This window comes from Gavialis gangeticus, unplaced genomic scaffold, assembly GCF_001723915.1.
Source record: "Gavialis gangeticus isolate Ggan-Ray unplaced genomic scaffold, GavGan_comp1, whole genome shotgun sequence".
NCBI lineage: Eukaryota > Metazoa > Chordata > Crocodylia > Gavialidae > Gavialis > Gavialis gangeticus.
The window spans coordinates 70791512-70817580 of NW_017729004.1; the positions used below are offsets into that span (position 1 = coordinate 70791512).

Genomic DNA, 26069 nt, shown 5'->3' on the forward strand with positions numbered 1-26069 from the left:
CTGAACGTACCTTAAAAAGCAAAAAAGGAAAAAGGCAGCAAATAAAATCCCAATTAAAAAAAAATAAACAAAAAACACTTACTTGTAAACAAAGTTCATGATTTTTAATGGGACTACTAATTCTGTATAGAAGAGTGGTATCCAATTCTATACAATTGTTTCCTTTTGGCTTTTAAATTTAATGTCAAGTTCTGAAATTTGGCATCCAACTGAAATGAATTTGTGAAGTCAGCATATCCAAACAATCCCCAACCCTCAAATGGTCCACACTTTTTTTTAAAGGGTTGCCTAGCTTTTAGAGGATTAAAGTCCAAAAGTATCCACATGTACCAAATTGTGGAAGTCGGCATAGATGGAAGTTCCTATTAAATTAAACCTTAATTAGTTCAGTCTTTAGCAAGAGTAGATTCACTGTTCTCACTGCATAAATTAATTTATTTTTCTATAAGAAAAACTGTAAGAGGTTAAAACTAGAAGAGCCATGAGGATGAGTGCATAACAATACAAATTATTCTAGCCACCTTCCCTCTTCAAAAGAAAAATGTAAAATGTGTTTAATCTGATATATTTGAGAAATAAACCAAATGAGTATTTCATTTAGCCACTAGTTTAGCAACTAGCTGCTGCCTAAACTTTGCCAATGCAAACAGAAGGAAAAGGCACTTTTAAAAAAATAACTATTTAGAGGGCAAGTTTAATCAATTCTGATGCCTTGCTATGAAGTTAGTCCTGGAATCAGTAGTGTGAAAAAACAAGCATGAATATGAATGGTCAGTGAACTGATGAAATGTGCATATAGACTATATAACAAGAGTATAAATTAGGTGAAAACAGCACAGTAAACATTTTACCACAGGGTCAAACAAATGACATCTCTGCAACTCAAAGATCTCAGGACATCTTTATGATGAATGTGAAACAGCTGGAATATATATATCAAGGGTAACAATTGTGCTTCCACGGCAGACCCAGCTGCTGTGAAAATAAACCCAGGGGACGAAAAAACCTGAAGGGTAACGATCCCCCTTCTCCCCCCCCCCACCCAGTAACAGTGGTTTGGGAATGGTCTACTGTTATCTGCATCCAATACAGCTTTATTCCTTTTCTCTTAAAATGCAGGTGCAGATCTAAACCTGTACATCATGATTCTGAAGTGGATTATATTCAAAACACACAGAAATGTTCTGAAGGTTTCTGCAGTACCATCTTGGGTAAAAATAGTGGGAATTCTTATGATATTTGCAAACTGAACTCCCACTAAGTAGGTAATACTGGGAAAAATGCACATTTGTGCAGCTCTAGTTCCCCAACTCAAAAGATTATTTTTTGGATTAAACACCAATCCAGCCCAAAAGGTCCCACCTTGGGATTTGAATACCTCAGTTTTAAAATTAAAAATGAAACTAAAAAATTTTAATGAAAATTAGTTCCAAAGTAGTTTTTCAATTCCAAAGTAGATGTTTCGTTTCAAAGATGTCAAAATACAACTACTGAAAAATTAAAAAGGCAGCCAATCTAGCAAAAATCCAAAACAAATCTGTCAAATGCCTGCGTGTTGCCAAATCTTCATTTTTATTTTTTTCTTGAAATACGTTTTGGATTAAATAATTTGCCTGGCTCCAACAACAATACTGATTTGTAGTGATTTCAGTCCTGTCTTGTGAAGTCATATTCAACAGATTGTGATTTGAGAATAAAAAGCTATTCCAGACACACAAAAATACTGTTAATACTTTATTAGTGTAATAGTTTTCGGCTTTTCTATTGGACAGAACATAATGCAAACCCCAAATAAAAATTTAGAATTCTTTTCCATTCAGTAAAAATGACCATAACATTCTCATTCATATTCATTCTTCGTTAAAGAAAGGGGGTGAAGTATCAATAGAACAATTAGGCACACAGTTGACACTTACTGTACAATGATATGCACAAGTCATTTATAACAGCTATATTCATAAGATGTGCTCTTTAGATTTTCTCTTGTAGTATGAGCCATGCTCAGCTGAGCAAAGATCATTGAGAACAAGAGAATTTAAGGAGTGACAAACAAGACTTTTAAAACAAGTCCTTAAATAAACTGATGCAACAACAGAATGCAAGTTGTTGGGTTAAGACAACAGTTTAACCTAGATCTCAAAACATTAAAAATTCATTTATTTTATAGTTATTCAAATACACATGCGTTAAATGAAAAATATTGCACAAAATTAAAATTTAGGTTGTGGAATTTATATATTTTTATTTTTAAAAAAATTGGTACACATTCTGGTAGCACTTAAAATTAACTGTTTAGTTCTAGCAAACACCAGCAGCACAAGCTTGAAGATGAACCAAATGAAAAATGTTCAACTGCTTGTTTTCTCTTTAAAAGAATTAAGGCTAAAACAAGTGCATTTGTTGGACAATGGCACAATTATTTTCAGCAACTAGTCACAGCACCCAAATGCCAGGAGATGCACCCAGCCAGCTAAGCGCTGTATTTTAACATTCAATTGTGGGGGCTTTACCGGGATTACAGACAACATGGGTTGCCAGGGCTGATGCATCAACATGTAAAACTATGTAAATAATAGCACATACACACAATTTGTTAAACAAAATATTAACCTTTGATGGGTCTTGCCTACAGGTATCAATAAGTTAAGAAAAAACTCATTCTGAAATTAAATACTAAAAAAACTGAACTTCTTATAGACAATAAATTCACTGGGCATAATGCCTTTAGACAAAGATTGTTAAACCATGTGCCTGAAGATTTTAGATGCATACAGTTTTAAAAAGCCCTAAAATTTGAGCATGACTTGTTCTTCCTGAAGCCTAATACAGTGACAGTAGGTAAAAATACCACAGACTTCATAGATTAACATCTTATCTTTCTGGCTCTGAAGTATAAATGCATGAAATTTAGGTGATTTAAGGAAAAAACCAAAACCAGATTGTATGTGGTATGGTCATATTTTTTTACATTTTTTTAAAAAAAATTATTTGCACATTCAACCTTCCCAATAGCTAATACAGTATATGAATTGCTAAGCACAAATGCTGCATGGAATTCTATTAAGTATCAAATATGCTGGGGCATACCAACACAGGGAAGAGATTTAGACTTCTACACAAGCAACAGGAATTTCAGATATGGCCATGTAGATTAACAATTTTATCAAGTTCTAGTATAAATGGGAAATTCCAACAGCATTTAATTACCATGCCTCTTTAGAACCTGAATAAGAAGGGGTAATTTTTCTACCTTGCTATCTAGTTGCCTGGAACCCAGTGAGGAAGGGATTTAATATACAGTATGTAGTTCTGCAAAGAAAAACAAGTGCACATGAGCACATGCATACTGTAGGACAATGTTAACAATACCCAATATATTATGTTCACTAAATAGTATGAAGAAAGACCTAATTGTAGGAAGAAGGGCTTCAACTGTATGAATGGAATCCAAGAAGAAAAAAAAGCATAAATTGAGATTTCAGCCAATATGATCAGACCATCATGAGGGGTCTTCTTGATTCCTCCCTTCCTCCTTCCCTCTTGTTTCATAAGGTGATCACCTATTGTTCCCATCAGGATACAAGTTACTCCCATTACTATGCTCCTATAGAAGTCCTCTTTTCTCCCCCACTCCAGGTAAGGGAGATCATCATCTATCGTTCCCATGTAGGTGCCAATCAGTAAGAGGAGTAATCCATTTAATATCCTAAGTTATGTTTAATGTTTACATTGTTCCATTAAAATAATTCTACGTGATGAATTAGATAGGGTTACCTTTTACTGTCCTCTGTAGTGGTGCTGAAAACATAAGGAGTCCAAAAAAAAGATAGAATGTGAACTCCAAGGTATACTATGGCCAAACGAATATGATCAATCACTTTAGTCTTGCATACGTATTAATTTTGTGTGGACATAAAGGGATAGATTTAGGGCCTCAGTGTAGAACAGCTTATTTATTAAAATTTTACATTATGCAAAATAAAAAAGATTGTTTAAAAAAATATTGTAATTGTACTTTTATTTTCATATATACACTGTGATATTCAGTAATTTCCAAAGGCCTGCATGACTGTTTAATGAAGTCTAGAATAATTTTGTGCAAATGAGGAACCAAAATAATTCTGGTATTTTTCTATGTGAGGTCTATATACTTAAAACTCGGGCAATTTTAAATGAAATACAATATAATGGGCTTTTAAAAATAATTTTATATTTTACTATGAGAACTGTGTATAAATTGCTTCTTAGTGCAAATCTATCTTTTAATGTGGTGTCTACCCTGTTTGGAACATGTATCCCTCTCCTGCTATAGCCACCTTGCTTGAAATGCCCCCTAAATATACCAATTGCAGAATTTGTAGGAAAAAATGTATGCCCCTTTCCAATTTAACCTGCATGCAAGATGTCATGTGCCTGAAGAGCAGAATAGGGCCCTTAAAGTTATAAAATCATCAAAACAAACTATTTCTACTGTACCTCTGCCTCACACCACTGAACCCAAACAAGATCTAATGCTAATTTCTTTTTCAAGATACAGCAGTGAAATTAGTTGTGGTATAAAAGCTCTCAGCCTGTACTCAATTAAATATACTTTTTGGGACATACTGTAAATTTAATTTTTCCAGAACCAGCTATTCCATGGACACTTTTTCTTGTTAGCTCAGCCTTTACAGGAATATTGATCAACAGCAATAAAGCCTCAATCAATCAATGGAAAACAAACCACATGAAATTCTCAAACATTGCACAAGTCTCCCAGTGCCAAACTAGCCAAATCTTCCAACATTACTGTCGTTGTGCTTTACTTAATCCTCGTCAAATAGTCTGGCACTTTTCATTGCTGGCAATCACCGATTCAGTCAGGAACGGAAGGAACCAATATTCTTACATAATGGGCCAGTACTCTTCTCAATGTTGCATGAAGACGCACCAAATCATTTAAGACAAACCCCTTGCAGTAGTGGTTGTATTAAAAAGGTGAGAATGAGAAGATCCACAGGTCTTATGGATGCATTAATAATCTATGTGACACTAAGACTGGTGCAGAAATAACAGCATATGAGTTTTAAGCCCCAGAGAATCTGTCCAAGTCAGTAGTCCTGGACAAACAGACACCAGCTTAATAGTTTGGAGTGTCACCTTTTCTGTGAGGAAGGCGCTTGAGGAAACTGTAGTCTCTGCTTGTATTTCTCCATCTGCTTTGAGTGTGAATGCAGTTTGTTGAAGAGCTCACGGATTTTATATTGTGGAAATAAGGTTTCCAGGAAGCCCTCCAGAAACACATATACCATTCTCTTATTTAGTTGGGTGTGCTGAAACATTTCAAAGACCCGGAGTATGCCTTTCCGTGTTGTCTCAGCACCTATGATGTGCTTCAGTTCATCTAAAAAATGAATTATATAACATTTCACTAAACAGAAAATAAGCATTAACCAAAGTTATCAATACAAGCTCTTACTGGAAGGGATTGCAGGCAGAAGGCAGGGGCGGCACCTTAGATATTAACTTATTTGGAGTGTAAGCTCTACAGGTGACAGCCTATTTCAGAATCTGATGAAGTAGGCTGTTACTTGTGAAAGTTTTAATCTCTGAACCAAATAATCTAAGGTGTCACCCAGCCCTGCCTTCTGCCTGACTTCAGACTAACACAGTTAACTATCTCTCTCTACTCATGAAAAGGTTTTTAAAAAGGAATAAAAAAGTTAAGGCATCTAGAATTTCAGAGGAACACCAGGAAAAAACTTCCTTATCGTCACATGGATCCGACTTAAAATCGGGTGTCATGTTTATGTGAAACAATGCTCTTATATTTTCTTAGGTTTTTGGGCCTAGACAAGTGGTTAGCTGTATTAGTCTCAAAGGTCCACCATGCCCTACACTCTACCTGACTGGTTCAAGACAGGTACAAGCTTCAGATGCTACATATTTGATAAAAGTAGGCTGCTGCCTATGAAAGCTCATGCCTGAGCCAGTTAGTATCTAAAAAGGTGCAAACCTGCCGTGTCCTCTACCAGAAAGACTGCATGTATACTTAGGTAACTTTAAGTCTCAGATAAACTAGATGTAATAGCTTTAAGGAAAATAGCAATCACAACCTCCGGACTAAGCTACAAATATTAAAATATTCAGTTAGACTACTGCCTTAAACAGTTATTCATTTATACATTTGCTATTTAATGCTTTGGTTACCTTCACTTCTTTAATAGAGGTTGTTACACCCAGCTAGAAATCTCCAGCAGCAAATCAAACGAACAAGAAAGCCACCAAGCAAGGAAATATCTTTAAGTGTTATATTGGTAACACTAAATTTTGCTTAAATTCTAAGCTTGCTTACCTGGCATTACTTCCAGTAGTTTAGTTTTCCCTGCTACTCTTGTTCGCATTCTAATAGCTTTGTCTCTGCGTGGAACAGTCTCTGCTAAAATGCCATTGGGCCAAAAGGCATCTCTGTAACAAATACAAACCCCTTCAAATAAATCAAAAATCCCAGTTCTTGTAAAAAGAAAAATTGGTATTCTGGAATACTTACTTAAATAGTATAAAGTAAACAAACAAAATGCCTTTGTATGTTAGCTGGATGATTAGGCAAGAATCATATCTACTTATAAATGACAAGATTTTAGAATGCACAGCATAATAAAATCCTTGCTTACCATTTAGTTTAAAAAGGAAATTCCTTCTCATGCTATTTTCCAGTAATGAGTCGATTACAAACATTTTGGGGAGAAACACATCCCTTCCCTTCCCCATCTAGTTATTTAGTTGCAACTTATTTATACTTCACTCTACACCAGTAAATCTATTTCTTTAAAAAGGCTGTAGTGTAGGTTCAAATATGCTCAGAGTAAGAAACAAATGCATGATTGTTTCAGAACATTCTGCGCTAGATGGCGCTGTTTTTGTTTTTGATCTGAACACAATTTCTGGAGGAGCTCACCTCCATAAAGTTAGGAGAACACAACCCCTTTCAGTCTTATTAAAATTGGTCAACTCAGTAGGAAAACAACTTGAAGAAAAGAAAGCCATTGAAGTAGTCAGCTTTGAAATCGAGTGAACAAGCAGACTCCTCTTTGGATATTGTTAGAAAGAAAAGCTAAAACATTTTAGTTCCAAAGATGACCTAAAAGTTTAAAATTCTTAAGTTAAATACTTTGCAATGGCCTTTACTAAATTTGCCTTTAATTTATGTATATTTTATTTATAGGCACTCTGTTACATAGAGGAAAGTCATAATTAGATGATGCAACTTATTTATAAATTATTTTCTTTTAAAGATATTTAACTTTTTACCCAAGAGTTCATACTGAATCTCTTCATTCATGTACAAACTGCTGATAAACCAGTTAGATCTGTTCTAGCCTTGGCCATGAATAAAACATCACAATCAGGGTAGTTATTCTCTATAGAAAAACAAGAACTCAGTGAGACAAAATCTCTACAACAGAGCCCTGTTCAGAGATTTGCATCTATACAGAATGAGAGAATATCCAGAAACCAAGGTTGAAATGTCACAGACCCTTTGGTACTGGATTTATACAGTACCAACTTTGTACCTTTAAACACTTATTTCCTCTGATGAAATATTCACATCCAGGGTTGCTGTTTTTTGTTTTTGTAAAACAAGCAGTCTTTGCAAATGACAAATCCATGTTTCTGAAGAATTCATACTATTCTTGTAACAGCAACATTTGTTTTTGAGACTTTCAAGGACAGTGTTTTAAGCGATACAGATATAGTGCAAGGTTTCTGTAGTCAACAAAAGGAAGTTTGAATATTATTAGTAAGCTCCTGGAGCAAAGTTCAAGTCCCTCTGCTTGCACAGGCACCATCTTAAAATATTTAACTGCACTTCATGCTGAGGAGGGGTCAACATCATTACATTTTAACTGATAGACATGCCTATTAGAGACTTGAATTAAGGCTACTAAAACAAGTGGCTTACCTGAAGCGCTTAACTGAATCTGCTACTTGCTCAGAAGAGGTCATCCAGTTGACATGTTCAATTATTTTTCTAAAAAAAAAATTAAGCAGTATAAGTCAGCCGCCCCTTGTTTAACTATTAAAGGAGGGGAAAGGAGAGGAGAGCACAGTATAAGTAAATGGTACTTCAGTGTAATTAAGACTTGAAACAATATTTGACAAAAAGCTTTTTTCCTTGTCCCCCAATAAGTACATTCCATGAAACTGTCACAAAGGTAAGCCAAGCGTTAATTCTCAGACCTTCACTATATTTCTTCCTGCCCCCTCTAGTTAGGGTTCTTCTGAAGTTCAATATTTTTACCAACATACACAGGAAAGTGACGCAGTAGGCCAAAGACTACAACCCAGGCTAGCATTCGATAGCTTGCTGTAAGTTTTTCCTATCTTCCTCTGAGTAAAAAAGGCTTAACTTATCAAAAACCTTGAAGTATATACATCAGCTGTGTACTTTAAAAGATCTTTCTATTACTATATTTTGAAAGGAGATGGGATATAAAGTAGACAAAAGTTCTGGACTCCTTTTACAAGAAAGATACATGGATCAAAAGCCAAACACCACTTCAAGTGCTTGTATTTCCCCCAAAATCCATGCATAAAATTAAAGGACCACTTTACTGAGGAAGAACAGAATCACATTTTAAAATTGGCAGGGGTTTCACTAGAGTATGATATCAAACCCAAGTATCTGCAGAACCAGACCAATCGGATGGTCTGCACCAAGTAACAATGGAAGAGATTTCCTCTGCCTGATTTCTTGACTAAAATATCACAAACATTGGGAAAAAAAAAAAAGAGTACCTGGCACCTTAATATTTTAAAAAAAAAGTGTTAGGATGCCTTTCTAGCAAGAATTTCAAAGCTCCTCACCTGTTTAGTGTGGCCTTCTGCTTAAAGTATAGATAAAGCATTACTCTAATAAAGTGAATTGGGTGGCTAGGTTTCTGGAGCATACTGAAGTCCCAGGTGCAGCTTCAAGTATAGCAAGTTTGAAGTAAATTAAGATCAACAACATTAAATTGTGTGCACCATATACATGCAATCCTATGCTCCTTACTTTCAGTTTTCCATACTGAAAATCCAGTACATTACAAAAAAAGTGGCATGGAAAAAGGCTAGAAATTCTGACAGCTGGGTTAGGGATAGACAGAGCTTTCAACATCTGAAGCAGCACAGGTAACGGTTTCGCCCTCGCAAAATAAGCACGTAGTGGCCAGATGAGATCAGTAGTAATCTAGTTAGTGCTGAAGTTATCATGAGATCTCATGATTAATAACCTAAAGGTACATTAACAACAAATTCCATCTTGGAGAATCGGATGGAACTATGGGGCCTTGTAGGGAAAGCAAGAGTAGGGTCTCTGAGCACGAACAGCAGCAACAGCCCATAAACTAGAGACGCATACATAGCCTGATGTATAGTTAAGAAGCCCCTGTAGAAACTATTACTAGGATTACAAATATGGACCAAACTAAAGAGCACTCCAACACAAGTATGGAATGTAAAAGGGCAAATCCACACAACGATAGGTCCTAGGGAGAATGGCTGGTGTCAAAGGCACTAATGTGTCTTCCTGCTACAACTGTGTTAGTAATATAGTTGAAGTCACCTGGCACACAAAGCTCTAAGGTGATGATAGCCAAAAAGTGAGTTCGTTTTCAATCAGGTAGATCTGTAGCCTAAACCTTGAATCCTATGAGGTTGGGAAACCATTCCCTCACTCGTGTGAGGCAACTCAGAATTGTGGAGGTTACTTTAAGTGACAATCTAGTGTCCGGTGTAATCTAGCCCAGCATAAGAGACTCCTTTTTACTGTTCTTTATCCTGTTTATTTTGTATACATTTTAGAAGTAACAGTATTAGAGGGAAAGTCTGGAGAGGTGCGTAGACTTGCTTCCAGACCAAGAAGGGTGAGCAAAATTGATTCTTCATATAAAATTCTTTGCCTCCTGCATTCTGGCAGGTTGACTTGGTACTCATTTGAACAAGTATTATTAGCAGAGTGAATGAGGACATTACAATAGTGCTTTCTCCTCTTATGAAAGACTGAATAAGTATTAAACTAATCCGCATGTGTCTCTACAATATGACCTCTTGAAAATAATAACTGATGTAACTTCTAAAAAATAATTTACATAATTCAAACTATTTAAAACACTGAAGCAGAAAAACCAATTCTATGTTGTACTTATCACACAGAACTATATTGGTGATGATAGTGCCTTAGTTTCAGGACCATCCTGCAGTTTAACTGGTAACAGTGCAAGTAGTAAAATACCATTTACTTATTATAATGTAGCTGTTAATCTTACAAAAGTTTAGATAATGTCCATATTAAAAATTGTTCTCCGAAGTGTAAACTCTGTATATTAACATTTACTAGAACATATTCCATTTCAGAAATCCCTTACCTGGCTTTGCAATTAGACACATTTAATGTTTAAACAAGTTACATTATGTATCGCATAATAATTTTTAAGATGGTCCTTCTTACTCCATCTTCATAAACAGAGATAATTACTTTGAAAGAATATACCAAGTTGTGCTGCATTTGTGAGCTTGCATTTTCAAGAGTGTAAAGAAATATACTTCACTGATCAAACTGATTTTCTTCTATACATGGCCCAAAGTTAAATAAACTGAGCAGAAATAAAACACTGTACTTATTGATTGTGTCTCCATATGTTGCTCTAATAAGCTGCTGAAGTAGGTTTTTAATATTTCTTCTTAACCACTGATTTCTCTCCTTTAAGTCAAAGACCTCATCCATAAGCAGCAACATTATTCTTAGAGGAATATTGTCATCCACCTAGTCATAAGAGGAAAGAAATAAAGCAGAAAGAAAAGAGTAAATCTGTATTCCAACTCAAGCAATTATATCAGTACCAATAATTACTGAAGGGCAGCACTCACTTCTACTATTATTTTATATACACCATCTTTTGAAAAGTCAACATTTTCAAGTTTGCTGCGGTCTGATACATACCACAAGTGACCGACTGCTGGGAAGATTAAAAAAAGATTTGTTTAGACTTTAAAGAGTTAGGCATGGAGAAAGACCTGCTGCATCACCACAAAACCAGACAAAACCTGGCAGCTAGCAACTGGAGTAGTTTCTTATGCTCCTCTTAAGGTAGCTACAGTGCTTTAAAGAAAAGTGATAAGAGGAAGCCTAAAGATGATTTTATTCAGGTTCCTTTTTATTTAAGCACAACAGCAGCAGTAACAGTAGCTCTAAATGGAAAATGCCCCATGACATACTAGTCCTGAATTGCTGCAAAAATCAAGTTTGTATTGCCCGAGTTCCTAGTCTGATAGCGAAGCAACTTTCCAGGTGCTTGGGGGTTCTACAAACCCTGACCCAGATCCTATTCTCCTCTTTTACACTTGAAGTCACTCTACAAGATCCTATTTGACCTGCAGAGCAGCTACAAAACTACCAAAAGACAAGCATCTTTGTTGGGAGGCATCACAGTAGGCATTCCTTGGAGGTGGTGGCATGGGATCTGGCCCCTCTGCTCCTGATGCATTTTATCTAATGAAAACTGTTTAACCCAAAATGTAATAAATGCCTGGATGGAAGTGAATGGCACCCCAAAAATAGCAAGGAAACCATGTGTTGGGAGTTTTCAAAGGATTCCTTACATTTCTAGATTGTATGATTTGCATAATGCAATTTGTAGACCATTATTTTTTTAAAGACACTATAACCTCATAAATCTGGATACCAAAAATCTGGAGTTCTCAAAAAAATCCGAGAATCCAAGCAGAGGGGGAAGTGGCGGCCAGTCCTGAAGCAGCAGAGGGAGAAGCCTGCACACGGTGGTTGCCTTCGACATGCGCCACGCCGCTCTGTGTGCGGCCACTGCTACTCCCCTGCCCTCCCCCCGTGACCGGCCATGGCTCTGGTTTCAAAAATCCGGAATTTTCAAATTTCTGGCAGGTGCTCAGTCCCGAGTATGCTGGATTTATGAGGCTATACTGTATTTATAGTCATTAAGCTTGACTTCTATCTTACATTGTTGCTTACAACTGTAGAAGGAATACATTTAATGGTTAAAATCTGAAATCCTAAAGTGTTCCCTTACAGGGTCATTCATAGGTTGCATTATCCAAATGTAGTAGCTTACATGTGCCAAATACAAGTTTTCAGATAATGGCCATCAGTCAAATGTGTAATTTTTCACACAAATATTTACAGAATCTCACAACTTATTTAAAACAGTCCCAACAAAAAATGAAGTCAGCTGACTTGTTTTTGGCACATTCCTACTCTGGTATTAAAAAAATAATTGTAATATTAATCCAATACCTTGGATTATTGTCAATTAGTATCATTAACTGAATTGCACCTATATCCAATCAGCCCTTAGCAAACCTCCAACTTAAACTGATTTATCTCCCCAGACTCATTTAAAGAGCTTCAAATTTTGAGAATAATAAAAAACCTTCCACTGTGGCACTAACCTGAAATGACTAAACAGGAATATGCAAATACCACATTTTATTCCTCTTAGCACCACAGTTGATACTAATGTAAATTAGCTTCCCTTAGTAACTAATCAATACCTGCACAGAATTTCTTAGATACATCTGTGCACCTCCACTCAAAGTCGCTAAGGTATTCACTGTCAGCAGTTATGCAGCCAAGAGAAATTTGCATACACACTGGAACTAAACTCAAGACTCTGAAAAACAGCAAATCTCAAACTAAAAAGCACATGGGATTTAGGTGCCCAATTCACACAAGTTTGACATCTCAGTCCATAGGGACTGTTTAAAGAAGAAAATCTGATTCTATTTAATCAGTTTAAGTGAGCAGCTGAGATTTCAAATGCCCACTGACAACTTGGTGGTTTACATTTTTGAAAACCCCATATTTACATGCCTTTCATGAACATTTAAGAATTTAAGATAAGGCACCTGTTTTTAACATGCTGGCCACAGTTTACAATGCAATTAATGATGTGAAGCCCATTAAGCCTCCCTTATAGTATCAACCCTTTACAATGACAACCAATATGGCAAACTACTTTATCTAATACTTTACTACAAGTTTCCTGGATTTGTGTTAAGATCAGAGAGTGCTTAGATCCATATGGGCAATTTTTACTGTCTTTAAACGATGCAAAATTCAAAATTGTGAAGTCCTGCACTTAACATTAAGTTTGAGACTAAAGCTGATGTTAATACTTTTCAAGAAGCTGAACAACTGCATAATACCCCTAAAATTCAGCACTTAGCATCTTTAACTGATTTCAACCAGGACATCATATTTGCAAAGTCACATTATATATACTCTACCTGTATAATATTAATTTGCTCCAACTGAGGCAAATGAAAATCTACTAGTATAAGAATGTCAAATATAGAACTACATCAGATGAACATGCAAAACAAAAAGAATCAAAAGCTTATGTTACTTGAGCAAAAAAGGAATTTACCATAGTCATGGTAGCAGTTATGCACAGGAAGACAAACTGGAATGCTTTGATGTGACATAAAAATGTGAACTGTAGAACAGGTGCAGATTTATGACCATGACAAATCTGCATATAATCACTAATAATCTTATGGTCCTTCTGTCCTAGTTAAAGATAAAAGATTTTTTTCAACTGTGTTTCACATATGATCAGTGTTTCACTCAAAACAGTGGGAAAAATACCATAGCTTATTGAGAACATCAAGAGCTTAGCATTTTAAACTTCACTATCACATTTCTAATATTTTTCTTTATGTATTTCAGCATCTATATACTGAAGAGGTTCTGAAACAATCTTTTATTAAATATTTCTCTTTGATCAACTATACTGATGTCTGTTAGAACAACGTATTGTCTCAATTCAAATTTAGCAAAATGCTAATGATACTCTCTCATATGATAGTAGGAAAGCTGAAAGCACTGGCAGAGGGTAAATCATTCACTGTAACACTATGCAAGCTGCTTAGTATTAATATAGCCTCTAAACATTTTGGAATGACATCGCTAGATGCATTTTAGAAAAATATTTACAATTCTCCCTTTAGCATAATCTCATTAATAAAAACGTAATTTACAATAGCTGGCAAATAGTTCACTATAAAAAAAGCACGTCATTTTAAAAGTTAGAATAATATACATTTGAAAATTAAGTCGGACTTACATTATCATCAAGTTGTGCACCAACCCGGCAGTGTTCCCAATCCGAATCCGGTTTCTGAAATAAAGGAGGCACCTGATTGCAAAAAAACCCATGATTAGGTGATGGGTAATTACATGATCCAAGAAAGCCACAAAAAGTAGAAGAGTGAGGACAAGTTTTAAAATTTGTTTTTCAATACAAGCTACCTAACCACCGAGCATTTGGGACACAAGTTGGTGATAGTTAATTACAATATCTTGAACTTTCTAATACATACACATTTTCAGCTATCCTCCCCCTAAATCCGTACTCCCACCACAGATATGAAAGCTATATAAATACCCTCAAGCTAAAAACAAACATAGGCTCTATCACACTGGGAGAAACTAGCAGTCTGTTTAGTTCCGAATCTTCTCAAATAAGGACCAATATTTCAGCAGAAGCTGAAAGCCACTATTATATAGCAAACACTGAGCAAGTATATTTGCGCAACAGGTAAGCTACTGACATTCGCCTCACTTAGTCCTTTAGGCTGCCTGCAGACATTAAAAACACTGCTTTACCAGAAGCAGCAGCGCATTGCTTCAACTAGGTTCCACAGCATCTGTATAGATCAGATGCTTCAGCAGGGCTTTTTGCCACTTTTATACAACAGCGGATTCAATCTATTGATTCAATCAACTATTAGATAAAAGCTCCCAATCTATACAGGAATTGAGTGAGCCAGGTCCAACTAACATACTGCCTCTTCTGGGAGTGTGTTGGGCTTGGCACAGGAGTGCATGGAGTTAAGTAAAGCATCATTGTCTGGGGGTTTGCGAATTTTTTGGTTTTTTAATGTCTGCAAGCAGCCTTACAAATACAACAAATGTATTATCTTAGACTAACCCTTTCCTTTTCCTGCTCATTTCCTCTTACTTCTGCTATAGTTGTATCTATAGGCAAGTCAAATGGTACTTTGAGGACATGACTGTGCAAGAATCCTTGCCTGGAAAAATTCCAGTTTTAGCTGCGGAGAAGCATGTGTGCCTGCATGTGCGCAGGGGGAGGTGGAAGACTAAAGTAAAATGTATGCAAGTAAGTTTACCTCTTACTTTTTTGTACAAGTGTGTTCACTTTAGGAGTGCTAGATCAGATGCGAGAGCAGGAGTAGGTTAGTAATGATAGATCAACTGATAACTGAGTTTTAAGAGCTCTGTTCTAAAGTCAAATTTATTTGAGGACCCAGAATTAAAAAGTTATTCCAGTAAAAGCAATGCAGGTGCAACTACTTATTGGTATGAAAATGCTCTGCAGAAACATAATTAAAATAATGTTTCCAAGTCACGGTATTGAATTTAATAGGGAATGATCTCTGACAGTGACCACAGATTTTAACAGGCTATTCTAAGATACAGAACACTTCTCTATCAAATGCCACAGGCTTTTAAAAGTACTTTCTGTAGAATCCTATTAAAACAGTGTAGAAGGCCCTATTGGCTCAATCCCTATCGAATTATACAGAGCTTTTCCACAGGGCTGAAACAAACTGGCATTGGTATAGAAAGAACATTTACTCCTTCTCTCCAGCTTGACTATCTGTTAAATTACTGTGGTTAAGGTCAAGAAAAAAAAAAGACAGAAATGTCCAAAGATCAACTAGGTAAGATATGGGAAGAATACAATGATAGGACAAATGCTACCTAGCAAAAAGGTGGTTTTTGTACCATATCCAACTGACCCTCCATGTAAAATTAGTTACCTCTTACACTGCTTCTTTTGTAATTTATATGTTTCTATACCAAGTTTCTTCTAGTCAATATACAGGTTTAAAAAGTACACTTTTAGATATAAATCTTACCTTGAAAAAAGATTGCTTTATGTCTTGTCCCAACCTTTCTGACATCCTGCCCATGTTGTCAGACATTTTAGTCACTCCCTCTGCCAGGCTATCAGGGAGCGACTTGACAGCATTTGACATATTTCTCATAGAGTTACGCAGCGGGTTTACAAAAGTGTCCATCTGAAGGGGAAAACCTTAGTATGACACCAGTACAAATCACAGTCTGAAGTCATATTATTCAAGAGAACTAATTGTACAGTACAAAACTCATTTAGAATATGAAAGTCCCATGGAGACAGTTGATGGTTAACATTTTAACTTCATGTTTTCAACAATACTGGAAACAAAATTCAATTTGGACAAAAAAAATAATGAATGAGCTATCCTAACCACAGTGCAAGGGATTTCACCTCTTGCAATTGGTTATTTTACTGAAAGGAGTTCAGAGCTCTGCTTCAGGACTTGGTGGATAAAAATAAACCCTGAAGATTGTTCTTATTCTTTACATACACAAACTTCCAGTGGGACACAGTTATTACACTATAAACAGAGAACAAATATTGAACAAGATATTGATAGAATTATTGGTCTATAAGGCATGTATACCAGCCCAAAGACATGAAAGGCAGCTATAAAGGAGCCAAATAAAAATTTAGCAAGAAAAACACCTATTGTCACCTAGCACATTACCAATACAATTCAATCTACACACTGTTTGCAAATATAGCAGACTGTGGTTTGTGTCTAGTATCAGTTACTAATATACTGAATTCATTCAACAAGGCATGACACCAAATGCCTCACTAAATCCTTTTTGGTCTTCAGGGGTGCCTATATACATGCTCAAGGGTGAAAGGTAAGCATTTTAATTTAAGCAGTTCCCAGAGAGGCACTCTAAAATACTGCAGCATCACATGTATTAAGCCTCTGCATGTTTAAAAAATGGCTGCAGGATGCTTTAATTAAAACTTATTTGACAAGTTTTGGTTAAGCTAATTCAATGACCTGTAGTTAAATCACCCCAGCGGGCATTTTTAATACCACAGGGGCTTAGACATTTGACACTGAAGCAATGCTATAGCATTTTAATTAAAAACACCTGAGAGCATGTGTATACGCACCCTAGGTGTCATTCTTACCTTCCGAGCAAAATCTCCTTTTCCTTTGCTATAGGCTTTATTCTCCAGGAAGTCATATACATAATGAGCCAGAGCTGGAGAAGCTTTCATCATTTCAGGATTTAACAGCAGCTAAGTAGTGAGAGATGAACAGTAAGCTGAGCCACTTTTCCTAAAAATACAACCAATGTACTACAAGGAAAATGTTCAATTTCATGACAACACACAAAATATTGTATTAATTACAAAGAGTATGCAGCATCTGTGAAAAGAAGTTAATTTTTTTTTTTTTTAAACAGTGGACAAGGCAAACCTTGAAATAAAGGATGAAGCAAGATGCTTCTTCACTATCAAGTATAATTAATTCCATAAGAAATGTACATCTCTTGTGAATATGCAGAAACTGTTGCTAAAAGTCGCTGCAATCCTCTTGTAGTCCACACTTACTAAAAATATTAAAAGGAGGGTGCCATATTTTTCCTATCCATCTATCACAAATAAAGGGAGCTGGCTAAAACAAAGCTGTTAGATTTCATGTTTTGCCTATTTTTAGCCTTTTTACAATTTTACTGGGACACAAAAAAGCTTCCAAATGGTATTAAGCTATCAAGTCAACTAGTGCAGAGGTTAATATCATTTTCTAGCAGCAAGCCAAAATGGCCCAGCTTGGGTTTCAAATGGGCTGGTCCTAGAACCTGGCCACTGCTGCTGTTCTTCCCCACCACCCACAGCATGGTCCAGCACAGGCAGAGCCTCCTCTTCCCCCTCCCAGCACTGCCTGCAGTGCAGTGTGGCATGGGAAAAGCATCCAACCAAAGCCCTAGCTCCAGACACCAGATTTTTTGGCTCCATGGGCCAGATCTAGTCCATGGGTCATAGGTTACCAACCCCTGAACTACTGTACTCAAGCGTTAAACAGTATGGAGACCAGTTCAACAGCAAGTTGTTTAGAAAAGGAGATATCCAAATTCAGCAACAGAAAACGGAAAAACTAGACAGTTTAATGATTTTGCCCTAAATGAGAAGGCTCAGAAATCCTAGTATTTATCTCAACTGAAAGGTTACTACACCCAAATGTAGTAATGGAAGCGAGGAAAATGAACAATATTGAACTAATAGGGAAAAAAGTAAGCTTACTACTCAGAACAAAAGATGATCGTTCTTATGTTATATTAAAAAAGTGTACTGAAGTAATTCATTTAGGCTACTCCAGGTCTCATGTATTAAACAGGATATAGTTATATAGGTCATATTATAAAATTGAGCATCTCTCCCCTCCACTCCCTCTCAAGTAAATTACTGCATCTACATAGAATCTGACTACTTGGCATAAATCAAGTTAAAATTCAGGATTTACAACAGACATTTGTTCCAAAGCAAGATTTTTCTTAAGATTCAAAATACCAGCACATATGCCTTTGTTGAAATTTCTGAATACTACATGGTGAAAAAGTTAAAACTTAGAAATAGCCTTAACACACAAAGGAAGAAAAACCTTCAAAACCAGGTCATTAAGATTTACCTGCAAATATGCATTTAGATCCTTTTTCCTTTTTTCTAAGAATTCTTTGTCCATGTTGTTAAAAGTCCTTTTGCCAGGCAGTTTCAGTATACTTGCAAGGTTTTCAAACTAGAAAAAAAATATTCAAAACAAATCATGTTATAATTTACTTAAGACGGTTGATTGTTCCATTAAATTTTAATGCCAAGAGAACCCATTATGATCAATATGGACTTTGGCTTAACAAACAGCAAAGAACTTCAGCCAACAATATGCATCAAGCCTGTAACTCGAGGGTGGGCAATTATTTTGGGGACCGCTTACTGAGTTTTAGCAATCCATCAAGGGCCACGTAACAGGCAGCCAGGAGCAGATAAATATTATTTTTCCAAATTTTTAGGGGCCCTGTGGGCCAGATAGAACAACCTGGAGGGCCACATTCTGCCCACCCCTGCATGACTTCTGAGATTTCTAGAAGAAGCCTGTGCAGAATGCAGGCAGATGGGAACTAATGTGGAAAATGTTCTCAAAAAACTATTAAGGACACATTAAAAACTTCATAAAGCACACAGGGACCCAACAGTTAGAACATGTCACTTTGTAACACTTGCTTTTAAAATTAGGGCACTGTAAAATAAGCTTTCTATGCATTCTACAGGTTCTTGTTTCTCCACCCCAGGTAGGTCCTGATTTTTAGAAAAAAGTTATGCCTTCATTGCAATTTGCTAGAACAGGAGTCAGCAGACTTTGAGGAGCAGCAGATCAACGTAACTTAGCTTGGTCCAAAGCTGGTCACTGCTTACAGGCGGACTGCTGCTGACAACTACTTACCAATAAATTATAACCAATGTACCCAAAACTACCACTGCCGTAACTGCAACAGTATCTACCCACCAGAACTTCACTGTAGGGAGGCACAGGAGGATAAAGACAGTGCTAGAAAGTGGCTGCTAGCTTTGGTCTTTCAGAAAGCAGAAAGAGGGCACAGTCCAGTACAGGGAATATACTGTGCATCCCCCATATCATTGTTACATAGTACTGTGTTAGGTGCCAACTTAGTCATACATATCCTACTACTGAATAAAAATGGTCAAAAGCTAAAAATTGAGAGCAGCTGTGAGAAGGTTAACGCTGGACTGTGTCCCACTCTTACCCCCTGGAAGGGATAAAGGAGCTGACAGCCATCTTGTAGCATCTTGTTGATGTAACAGCCAACTCTAGGCCATAACTGAATACATCTTTCCCCTACCTTCTGACTTCTAAAAATAAGACGTGCATCTTACCTGCAGGTGTGTGGCATGCGAAAAAATGTGATATGCAACTGAAGCTCAGGATCAAGTGTTAAGAGTTTTTATGAGTTTATTTTAAGCAGCATTAATATTCCATTTTTTACCCCCTTACTGATGTAACACGATATTCCCTCTTCCTGATAATTGACCCAGGGAAGATGACTGAGTAAGAACTGTAAAGTATCTCACCTGGAATGCCAACTAAGGGAAGAATTTTACTGTTTCAAAGAGCCAGATTTTGTTCCCCCAAGGCATTCTCTGAAGTTCATTTATTGTTTTAGGAATCTATTAAGAACTGCCATATTCATTTGTTAATCCTAAATGAGCAACACTACACACAGGGCTAAATTTCCCACATGCCAAAGCTATGTTTAGGAACAAGAAAGTAGAGCTACAAGGCACTGGTTATGCTTTTTTCCTGAGCTAAGATTCATTGCTACACTGCCTTTAAGAGGCACAAGCTTCACCATAATAGACAGGAAAAAGGTATGCCAAAAAGCCCTGGTGCACATGCTCCCAACACCACTGTGTGCACCACGGCATCAAGCAGAGGAGATACACTAACATCATTACAATTTAAAAGCTATTTATGAAATCTAAAAAACTTTACACCAGTGATTCTAACAGAAAATGCCACTGTATGACATCAGTTGCTAAATAATGCTTTAAGTAGTAATCACCATTTCTCGCTTTTTTTTTTTTTTTAGGTTTGTTTGTTGTCCGAATAGATATATTTTCACTTCTTAAAAAATGTCTCCCTTTTGAAAACACCTTTTCACTTGGAGAAAGCAAGCCCCAAACACTTTCCCTACAAAGATATTTTAATGTTTTCTAAAATCACCTCCAGCAGAGAATATCACTGGACTGATAAGTTACACCTGAAAAGATTTCATAGACATTAGGGCTGGAAGGGACCTTGGAAGATCGAGCCCAGCCCTCTGCCCCAGGGGCAGGAAGTCAGCTGGGATCTCACGATCCCAGCAAGATAAATGTCCAATTGACTGTTGAAGGACTCCAGAGCAGGTGCTTGCACCACACCTGGTGGCAGTCTGTTCCAGGTCCTGGGGGGGCTTGGACTATAAAGAAGTTCTTCCTTATGTCCAGCCTGAAACAGTCTTGGAGAAGTTTGTGACCATTTGACCTGGGCATCCCATGGGGTGCTCTGGTGAACAGGTGTTCCCCCAGATCCTGATGTACACCCCTTATATACTTATAGGCAGCCACCAGGTCCCATCCCCACCCCCACGCAAGAGACTAGAATATATTCTTCTCACTTACAGAAGGAAAAAACCCTCAGGCACAAAAAAGGTTGGAGATCAAACACTGAGGCCATAAACAGGTGTTACAGCCTCTCTCCCAGTAGAAAGAGAGAATGTATAGTTGTTCAAGAGATTTCTTGCAGATGGTTACTGGCTCTTCAGCAAGAAGTTAGATCAGTTACCTATGAGGAAGAACTCCCTTCTCCCAGTCTAATGACTGAACACTTCTCTCAGTTGTGAAGGACAACCAACACCCTCACAGTCCTCCATTCCTCCTCCTCCCAAGGAGAGGAAGGAGAGCACTAGCTCCAGGACAGCCTGCCCATGGGTCAAATCATAAGGGAGTCCTGTGGGGAGCCTTCCCTGAAAAATTCTGCCTTCCTCCTGTCAATCAGCTAATTGCCAGGGGTGATCCTCCCAGGTCAGGTTCCCACTGCAAAACAGCTCCCCATTAAATCAACTGACTGATGGGAGAAGGGGCCTTCTGCAACATGAACTCTTGCAGAAGAGGCTCCTGCCATGGCAGAATGCCCCTGCCTCATCCTCACTGCTGTGGACTGACCTGGGGCACTATGAGGCAAGACAGGCTGCTGTGCTATGGTGGCAAGGCTCACCAAACCTTGCTGCCAGAGGAGAATTCCCCTACCTCACTCTGTGCCACTGCGCATCTTTCTAGAGGCAAGGAGAAGAGCTTCTCTCTCATGGTGGAAACCCTTCCTGGGCTCTCTGTAGCAACTGCCAACTCACAGCTTATCCTCTTAAGCAGGGGTGAGGGCAGGCTGGCAGTGGGCTCCTCCTAAAGGCAGCCCATGCCTTGAGAAAATGCCTGTGAAGTTCTCCAGCCAGGGTGCTGGAATACACATATGCTCCAGGTCCCTGAAGAAATTCAGAGAAATACTTAGGTGGTAGAAATGAGTGCCTGTCTGTGGCCTGAGTTTAAAGACAATGCATACCAACCTTTTTGGCAAGCATGTCACAATTTAGCCGTGCGCCCTCCAAGTGCCACTCTTTTCCCCTTGCCCAATCTGCTGCACTGCTTTCTGCCCTATCTACCACCATGCTCTTGCCTCTTCCCTGATCTGAGGTGTGCCATAGGCTGCCTGTGCCACTTGTGGTTCGTGCACCACAGGTTGACCACCCCTGGTTTAAGAGATGGGAGAAAGCTTCCCAGAATGAATCTTAGGCAGTCTTGCAGTTAAGGCAAAGGAAAAGGTATATCTCTATTTCTACCTGGCCAGGAAGTCCATTTCCAGCCCATGTCCATTCCCACATGCTAGTTTATATCAATCCACTCTACCACTAGATTGCCAATTCAACCACTTGGACTCTACATTGTTTGGAGATCACTCAGTAAACCAGAACTATTAATTAGGAATGTAAATATCGTTTTTAAAGATTATCTGTTTAACCTCCTCTAAGTATATTGGTTAAATGGTTAACTACCAACACAGCAGCTCAGACGCAGCTAAAGCTGGGAACCATTTTGGAGGCCCTTTGACAGGATGGGGGTGGGGGAAGGAGGCAGTGGCAAGCCCAGCCAGACAACACAGCCCATGTAAAACTGTGGCTGGGAGGGAGGTTGCACCTGTGAATGAGCAGCTAATTGAATTAACTGAAGACTCGTTAGGCCACCTGCTGTTTAATCGCTTTAATCTCAAAAGTTACAGGTACTAGTCACCCCCTCAGCCCTCCTCCTTGGTCTTCCCTTCCTCCTGCCCTGCTGTCTTCCAATTCCTGCATTGCTTCCATCTCCTCCCTCCCCCTACCAAACTGCACCCCACTCTATGCTAAACAATAACCAGTGAGCTAACCAGTTATCAGTTGAACGGATTAGTTGTTTAACCTTTCACCTTGTTCTACTAATTTCCTTTCCACCTTCAATATTACCCAATTGGTTTGTCTACACTTTCACTGAAAAATTTGTATTAGAAGCTACAAATTTTCATAAACAATGTGGAGCATACCACTGAAATTTTTAAAACTAGATATAATAGCTTAATTTAATTGCTTATTATAGAGGTTCCAATGAAATTTAGTAGTGGAAGAGGACCAGCTACCATCACTTTTAAGCAATTGTTAAATTCAGTGGCTCTGCATACTTGTACTGCATTTATGTTCTGCTGGGTACCATACAGATGGGAACCAGAGAAGAACATCTTGGGAATTGCAAAGTTAAGCTGAAATCTTAAAGATATCAATGGGATAATTCAAGAAGGCTGTCCTTTGCCCCTGACAAGTCACAGAAGGGCTGAAAGAGCAGTCTATAAAGAAAACTTGAACAACTGTGCATATCACTTATGGGGTGAGGGGTAAAAAAAAACTTGACAGAAGAAATTTTAAAAATGAAGGTAAAAAATTAGCTGGTAAAGTAAATGAACTGTCGCCAATTATATTCATTAGAAATCATTGTAGCACATGTAAAATGGCTAGCTCGATGGCAGACAGTCTCTACTTATAGTCAGACAGGGTTTTTTCTAGTGTTTCTATAAATCCATTTTGACCGATTCAAAATCCTATTGACTACCTGAAAAATGCTAGGCAGATTATATAAACTGGGGAAACTGGTAAATAAGGACAAGTCAGAGCTGTTTTGCAACCTGGATAAACTTTGAAAACTTGACTCAGTTACACAAAAAAAAGTCAGTCATAATAGCCAAATGTACATTTATATTTATGAACAAAAAGATGCTAGGTTGAGGGACAAACTTTGCAAGCAGGAACTTACAAGTCTGGTGGATAACCAACTGCATGTGATCTCCAAGTGCAACAGAATGGCTAAGAGCAAGCTATTTAATTACTGGAGTTTGGGGAAATAAAAGCTGCCAACATGTGATAAAAAAGTTCTTTTCTTTAAACTCAGTGTACCTCCCTCACCAAACCCAGCACATGCTCAAGAGAGGCATCACTTCAGTTTGACTTGGCTCACCCAACACCTATACAGGTTGGGTGCTTCAGTGGGGTTTTATTGGTGCTTTTAACTAATAGATAATTGAATCAGCTATTAGATAAAAGTGCCAAAAAACCCTGCTGAAGTGAATGAACACACTGCCTCTTCTGGTAAAGCATGGGGTTCCCCCGCTCCCCACAACATCCATCAGCAACCAAAAAAGTTAGAAAGCTCTCTAGCCTCTTCTCTATAGCATACAAAGAAACAACATCTAGGTACTGGATGCTGAAGCCAGATATATCCAAGATTGTTTAGATTAAATAATTAATACATTCTTAACTGAACCATTTAGTAGGGATGTGGTAGATTCAGCACAAACTCTTTAAAATCAGAAGTGGATATCAAAAAAATATTCCATGTTTGAGCTACAAGTTATGGGTTTAAATGTTGAAAATATTAAATGATATGCCATGATCTGTACAGTGCAAAAAATAAGGTTAGGTGACAAGGTCCATTCTGGCTTTAAAATGTATGTGGCCACAGCACAAAATGCTCTACTTGTACCCCAAAATGTTCACATGTACTTTGTTGGTATTCAATTATTTGTGCCACCTTTTGTTGTCAGCAAGGTATAAAAAACAGTAGAGTGAGGGCCAAATTTTGGACAAGTAGGTCCTCAAGCATACAAAATGAAGACTTCAGGCCCGCGAAATATGCATTGGTCACACAAGTCATTTTAAAAAAAAAAAGTTAGGAAGTAAATCTGTGGGGGACTGAATTTTTTTATAATTGGAGGAAGTATAATTTAAAAAGCATCTTTAGGAAGATATTTGCTAAGTTTTAGCCAACATGCTGCTGACCAAACTTATATGCTATGCTGTGCCTACATTGCATCTTACAAGCATATACAGTTCCCAGAAACCTGGCAAAGGACTCATTAAAACAGATTTAATAAAGTCAATTTTTAAGCAAGGAAAGTGTCCAGTTTAGGACTTTATACAAACTACACAGAAAATCAATGCTAAGTTACTTTTTAAAGTTTAAGATTTTTTTACTCTAAGGATCGGATCTTTTATGCACAAGCTATACGTTTCTATTGACAGAGGGTCAACACAAATGGTATAAGCTTTACCCACTGCTATAAAGGAACTTAGAGCTGCCCCAGCTTCACAGTTTCTACTTTTTTTTTTTAAATGCATAAGTATGAGGAACCAAAAATCTAGAAACAGGAAGGGGTGCAAAATCATATACCAACAAATATTTTGCATAATATCCCTAAGTAATCAAATATGTCATTACATATTAAAACTAATTTATACACAAAGTTTCTCATACTTTGTATACACACACTTTTGCTGTTCAAGGTGTCAATTCCACTTTTACATTAGCTGGACCTTATGGCATTGATCTTAAATACTTACACTAAAGTATTCAAGACTATTTACATTTTTATTACCTAACAATAGAGTAAACTAGAGTTATAGCTCAACATTTTTGATCAGTTAAAAGGTTTATGTAGTCAATAACCTTAACCCCTACAAAGACTTGGTTGAAAGCATTTTACTGTTAAAAGCATTGTGTTGTTAACACTTATTCATGTCAGCAGGTTCTATTTTGTACCAGCTGGTGAATTACAAGTCTTCGCATTTTTTTCTTTCTTTTATGGGAGTTAAGAGTCTGAGAATACAGGGAAAGCAATAAGAGGCAGATTGTTTAACAGTACATACAACTGCCAACAGCTGCCCTTTTCTTAGACCTCACAGATCCTTAGTATTTCACTTAAAACCTAAATGCCCATTTCTCAAGCTCAGTTTTTATTTCATAAGCTCTGTGACAAATATAACAAATGAACTAAACCCACTGTTCCACACCAACTGCACTTCCATCTGACCATTAGTTTTTTCTTTCTATATGAATATCAGAACTTGCTTTCTTCCTCAACACTCTTCTGCTGGTGAGGGTAGGAGGGGGAAAGACAGTAGGTATCTCTAAGAAAATGAGAGAGTTTAAACAAATCTGGAAAACTACCTCTTGTGACCAACTACAAGGGCTTCACCTACTAATAGTTATTTTGTTTTAAAAATATACAAGCAT

General features: G+C 37.4%; 1 protein-coding gene across 1 annotated transcript in view; it reads right to left on the reverse strand.

Annotated features, from left to right (window-relative positions):
* Positions 1 to 1721: 1721 nt before the first annotated feature.
* Positions 1722 to 26069, reverse strand: part of SNX13 (sorting nexin 13) — a 100297-nt gene continuing 75949 nt past the window's right edge. The window contains exons 18-25 of the mRNA XM_019507982.1: positions 18562 to 18669; positions 17061 to 17171; positions 15940 to 16101; positions 14121 to 14192; positions 10641 to 10786; positions 7943 to 8011; positions 6335 to 6447; positions 1722 to 5383 (exon numbers count right to left, since the gene is read on the reverse strand). Coding sequence (XP_019363527.1) covers positions 5136 to 5383; positions 6335 to 6447; positions 7943 to 8011; positions 10641 to 10786; positions 14121 to 14192; positions 15940 to 16101; positions 17061 to 17171; positions 18562 to 18669 — 1029 coding nt within the window. The 3' untranslated portion in view covers positions 1722 to 5135. The remainder of the gene's footprint in view (positions 5384 to 6334; positions 6448 to 7942; positions 8012 to 10640; positions 10787 to 14120; positions 14193 to 15939; positions 16102 to 17060; positions 17172 to 18561; positions 18670 to 26069) is intronic.